At 39.3% G+C, this 5993-nt stretch overlaps 1 protein-coding gene across 1 annotated transcript; it reads left to right on the top strand.

Annotated features, from left to right (window-relative positions):
- The first annotated feature begins 2876 nt into the window (after positions 1-2876).
- Positions 2877-5770, top strand: LOC125197520 (malate dehydrogenase-like). Its single transcript, XM_048096274.1, has 7 exons — positions 2877-3022; positions 3852-4010; positions 4146-4321; positions 4591-4868; positions 4947-5082; positions 5170-5281; positions 5452-5770. The coding sequence occupies exons 1-7, from the start codon at positions 2980-2982 to the stop codon at positions 5544-5546; spliced, it is 999 nt and encodes a 332-aa protein (XP_047952231.1). The 5' UTR covers positions 2877-2979; the 3' UTR covers positions 5547-5770.
- Positions 5771-5993: the final 223 nt, after the last annotated feature.

Here is a 5993-nt window from a genome sequence, read left to right as displayed (position 1 = left end):
AATAAAAATAAATACAGTACTATGTTGCCTACTTTCTTGAGCATCCTTTCTCTTTTACTTTAAGTTAGCATTATTTTTTATGTTTAAAACATTTGTTTTGATTTACCAATTCTTTTACTTTCTCTATTATTTTAAATAAATGAATAAAGTGTGGCTCAAATTTTAATTTTGATGTAAATTAAAATTAATAATGTTAATAATATTGAAGTAATATAAACATACAAAATAATACAAATGATATTAACGTGGACTAAAACGAGATATTATAGTGTTAACCTAAAATTAGGTACAACATTTATTTGTCCATACCTCCAAATGAAATAAATTTTGAGGTACCATAAAATTAATTTCTTGTTCTATTTTTAATTTTGAAGTACTATTGAAAATGGTCTAATGGTTGATTATTTATTAGATACACACAATATTACATATCATGAATAAACAAGTATTACAAAACATTTTTCTTTTATTTATTTAGATATACGAAACTGATCTAAAATGAACCAAAATTCAAATAAAAGACAAAAGGAAAGATTATAATATGGAGTGATTTGCAAGCTAACTTTACAGTCGAATTTTTGGGGAAACAACTTATATCATTCAAGGCCCCCCCTCCGTCCAAACCCGGGTATCCTCCCGAATCGAATAGGGCTTTTTTTCCGCATGCCAAATGGGGCAAACCAAACCCCTCCAGAGGTACCCCCTTTCCCTTCGCGGTGCCCCCCGTGTTTGGGGGCAGGGTTTTTGCCGGGCCACCAGCGGTTTTTCCTTCACTTTCGCAAAACAGGTTTTCAAATGATACCGTAATGATGTCTATGTTGGGAATATCCACCCGTGCGGACCCTCACCATCGCCCATCGACTGCGCACCAAATGCGCGTCAACATCCTTGCGCGACTCTGCAGGTCGCAAAGTAGGACTTCTTTGGCGGCCGATGCTGATCGTCTTCACAAAGAGGGGCCCGGTTGGGTATATCCCATCCGCAAATAGTATCCCATTTGTCTTGGTTGCCGTTGGCGGAAAAAGCGATAGCGGGACAAGCGCCATTACCGATCGTTGAACGAGGGGGGGCGCGGAGGACGTTGATGTCGTTGTTCGACCTCCCGATGTGGAGGTACTCGTCGAACATGTCGATCGGGCCTCCGTACGCCGGTTGCGATTAACGGGGCTTTGTACGCCACGTATTGGTGTGTGTCGGGTTTGCCGGCCGCATCCTCCACGATTCTCAAAACTCGTACCTTCTCTCTAACGCACCAACGATATGCATAAACGAGAGGACGATGCATCCTAAAACGCCGGCGGAATAAGGCATCCCCAAAACGCGGCTCTGGAGCAAAGTAGTCCTCATACAACCGCTGATGTGCAGCAATGTGGTCCCGGGGTACATGCCGTCGGCGATGGATCGGCCGAGGCACGGCCGCCGCCGCCTCTGCCGCCGCATTCGCCTCTCGCCGGATCCGTCGATCAATCGCCGCTTGCACAGCGAGATCCAATTCATCATCGCTAAAGCCATCACCATCACTAGCACCTCCGCCACTACCACCCGCACGACTACTCGCCATTACAGATAATTGAAAAAAGAGGTTAGAGAGAGAAACTTGTCAACACAAGTGGTGTGAATGAAATAACGTTGGAGGAGCCCTATTTATAGAGTTTAAAAATATATATATATATATATATATATATAAAGTCGGACGTCCGAGTGGGACGGGCGACCTTCGCCACAGTGGCGCCCGTCCCACTCGCCCGTCGACGGGAGGGGCGAGCCCATCGCAGGGGCACTCGAGACGGGCGTGGGCGCCCTTCCCGCCCACTATGGCGCCCGTCAGGTCGCCCGTCCCCGACGGGCGAACGGGAAGGGCGCCGTAGGAGACACCCTTAGTACTTACACCCACCTTTTCTCTCTCTAATTAAACATTTTAACTAATAATTCCTAAAACCCCGTGCCGACTAAGCAATGTGTCATCTTAGTCGGGACGGAGGGAGTACCAGTTTACATGTGAGAATCATGGGTGAAAATATGATTTCAACGATGATGTTTTGAGAAACTTTTTATAAAGCATACCCATTACTAAAAATTACTCCCTCTGTCCCACTAGAAATGAAACATTTTCCTTTTTGGATTGTTCCGTTAAAAATGAAACGTTTCTTAAAATAGAAATAACTTTATCTCTACTTTTCCCTCTCTCTACTTTACTCTCTCTTCTTTAACTCACAAAACAACACTACATAAAATCTTGTGCCGAAAAACAAACGTTTCATATTTATTGGAACGGAGAGAGTACTAGTTTTTCAATCAAGTTGGCACTTTCCGGTGGTTTCGAATTGGACTAATTAAAACGAATTAAGTCCCTGCGACTTTGATAATCATGCCAGTAAAATATGACAATCATATTCAACAAGCATCCATCTTTATTCTTTAGAGCTAACATCATAAAAATAAATAATGAAATACTGTTGACGTGTCCATAGCATGTCTCACGCATTATAAGTTGAAATTTATTCTACCAATATTGCAGATAACATTGTTTTCTTATCTAAGTTTCCCATTATATAAAAAAGATTATCAAGCATTATTCGATGCATTGGAATTGAGTCTTTTTCTTTTCATTATCACGAATGTACTACCATAGAAATTAGAAGCTCAATTTCATTATTACAAATGTACATGAAAATAAAAGTGACAAAGGACTTATAGTATTTTTGTGTTTTGCATATACGGAGTAAAAAAAAGCACAGGAATCTTATTTTCTTATCAAAATAAAATAAATTTTCTATGTTTGACACGAGTCCACTGTTCACCTCACAAGCCACCAGTAACTTGGCAACGACGTCGTATTGACTTCTTCTATTGCGTTTGTCTTAATTTTCCTCCGATATATAACCCCCCACTCTCACTCTTCATTATCAAACTCTACGCTACCTCGAAACACTCAAAAAGCTATCGTCGTTGCCATCGATTATTCAGATCTTAGATCTAATGGCAAAGGATCCAGTTCGCGTTCTCGTCACCGGCGCTGCTGGTAGGAACTCTTTCGATTTTACTATTCCACTACTTCTCCGATTTGTTCATGTTCATTTTATTTTGTGGATAATTTGATGCGTATACAGTTGGATCGGTGTTTTCATTAGATTTTTAATCGTCTGATTGTTAGTGCTTATATTATTTTGATTTGATGCTTTTTAAGCCTATTCTCCCGAGATCTATGATTGGCTTATACTTATCTGAGTTTTTGAGGCATATTAACATCTTCTCCTACCGTATTCCTCATGAATTAATTGGATGTTCAGGTGAAGTAATTCTTTTCGTTAGTAGTTTTGCGTAGTCTTTTCTGATTTGTTTGTGTACTTATTTTGTGTGTGCATAAATATAAACACAAACATGTAGTTGACTATGATAGACTAAACCTTGAGGTTTATGTAAACTTGATGCTTATTCTTTGGCCAGAGCTAGCTGAAGTGATTTGAGGCAATACTATGAAATATAAGGTGATCCTAGATTCCTAAATATATTTGCAAAGAGGATGGTTCTAATTTTTTGCCGGTCTGCTTTTATGCTATGTTCTTCCTTAGAAGATATATCAACTTTGATTGTTTGAAGTTTGAACGCATTATAATAAATTCGGATCTAGGAAGCATGCCTGCAAATCTATAGTCTTGCTTGACTGCTAAAATTTCAACCTTATCTGGCCACATTTTGTTTGGATGTAATATAACAGATGATATGTGTTTCATGATTGGCATTTTGTTTAGCATGATAGTTTTGGGGAATTGTATATATACCAGCTGTGCACTAAGTGCAAGAAATTTTATGGAGTAGTCAAATATTAATGCTATTTCATTGGCTTTCAGGGCAAATCGGATATGCTCTTGTTCCTATGATTGCTAGGGGAGTTATGTTGGGCGCAGACCAGCCTGTGATCCTCCACATGCTGGATATTCCACCAGCTGCTGAGGCACTTAATGGTGTTAAGATGGAATTGGTGGATGCAGCATTTCCGCTTCTTAAAGGTTGACTCTCTTGAGTCTTGATAGATCTTTGTACTTCTTATGTATATTTATATGGAGTATCTAATTCGAGTATTTAGTAGTGCTTCATCATTTCGGTTAAAAGTAAGGCTCCTAACCTTTATATACTCTGATCAGGTGTTGTTGCCACCACTGATGCCGTTGAAGCTTGCACTGGTGTGAATATTGCTGTGATGGTTGGTGGATTCCCAAGGAAAGAGGGTATGGAGAGGAAAGATGTTATGTCCAAGAATGTCTCCATCTATAAATCCCAGGCTTCTGCTCTTGAGAAGCATGCTGCTGCTAACTGCAAGGTGATTACTTGTCAGTGTCTTTAAAGTTAAAGTGACACATTACATTCCAGGAAAAATCTGCCAACCCAAAAACAATTATGGCTATTGGTAATATGCATCCCAGCATGTTTTCCTCTCAGGAAAAACTGAAACTTTTTTATGTTGAACTTTTAAAATTTTGAAGGGGCAATAATGCATCTGCTGGAAACAGTTTTAGAACATATTTAGTTGGATTGTAGTTTCAGTTGGAAGTTTCCAGTTCTAGCTTATAATTCTCGTCTCCGCTGCAGGTTTTGGTTGTTGCTAACCCAGCGAACACCAATGCGTTGATCCTAAAAGAATTTGCTCCATCTATTCCCGAGAAGAACATTACCTGTTTGACTAGATTGGACCATAACAGGGCTCTTGGGCAGATTTCAGAGAGATTGAATGTTCAAGTGTCTGATGTTAAAAATGTCATTATTTGGGGAAATCACTCCTCAACACAGTACCCTGATGTCACTCATGCTACTGTAAACACACCAGCTGGAGAGAAGCCTGTACGTGAACTCGTTGCAGATGACCAATGGTACTTATTTTACATTAAGTTTTTTTTTTTGTTCGTAGACTACTTAATTGACAGTGTACATTTTTGTCTTCTTCTTAGGTTGAACACAGAATTCATCACAACTGTCCAGCAGCGTGGAGCAGCTATTATCAAGGCGAGAAAGCTCTCTAGTGCACTCTCTGCTGCTAGTTCCGCGTGTGACCATATCCGTGACTGGGTGCTTGGAACTCCAGAGGTATGCATTGCTTTATAGTACTGATTATCATGTTAACCCAGCAAAAATTTGTTGTACTTAATTGTCATTTCATGTTTGGTCTTCTAGGGCACTTGGGTATCAATGGGTGTGTACTCTGATGGTTCATACAATGTTCCTTCTGGACTCATTTACTCCTTCCCGGTTACTTGCAAGAATGGAGAATGGTGTATCGTTCAGGGTGAGAATATGAGTGACGACTTTCATTTCAGTCTAGTTAATTTGTTGCAAAACTTCAAATACAAGTACTCTTACTTGTTTCTTTTTAGTTTTTTTCAGCAAAATAGATTGAAGGAACTATAACACGTTTTAAAAATTTGTTATGTTAACTAAACTTTACTTCATTTCTAGGTCTTTCCATTGATGAATTCTCGAGGAACAAGTTGGATTTGACTGCTAAAGAGCTCAGTGAGGAGAAAGATCTTGCATATTCTTGCCTGTCTTAGGTTTTCCCCATATTGCTCGATGGCAATGAATAGAAGTCCAGCAGTTTTGAATAATGCCATTGGATTATCATCAATGGTGAACCAACTTCACTGCAGTTGTTGAAGTACTTGTGTTTGAGAGAGATTTTGCATATTGTTACAGACTTTATTGCCATCGACAGATGTGTGTGTAACATGAAATAGTTCATTTGAGAAATTTCCAAAGGTTTCCAAGCTTTGTTTCAGCCACCACATGTGATTCTTTGAGAAAATTATGATGACATAATTAAACTGTGTAATCAACAAGTCGCTTGCATTTTCAAATGCGGTATACTTGATTGATTGGAGGAAGGGAATGGGTAATAATATGACCTTGGTCTCTGATCTTTCTTATGGGATATATATATAGAGATTTCAAAATAATGAGAATTAACAGCCAAATAAACTCCCAAGGCTGCATTGCTTTCA

This window comes from Salvia hispanica, chromosome 6 (assembly GCF_023119035.1).
Source record: "Salvia hispanica cultivar TCC Black 2014 chromosome 6, UniMelb_Shisp_WGS_1.0, whole genome shotgun sequence".
NCBI lineage: Eukaryota > Viridiplantae > Streptophyta > Magnoliopsida > Lamiales > Lamiaceae > Salvia > Salvia hispanica.
This window is presented reverse-complemented; position numbering and strand designations above follow the sequence as displayed.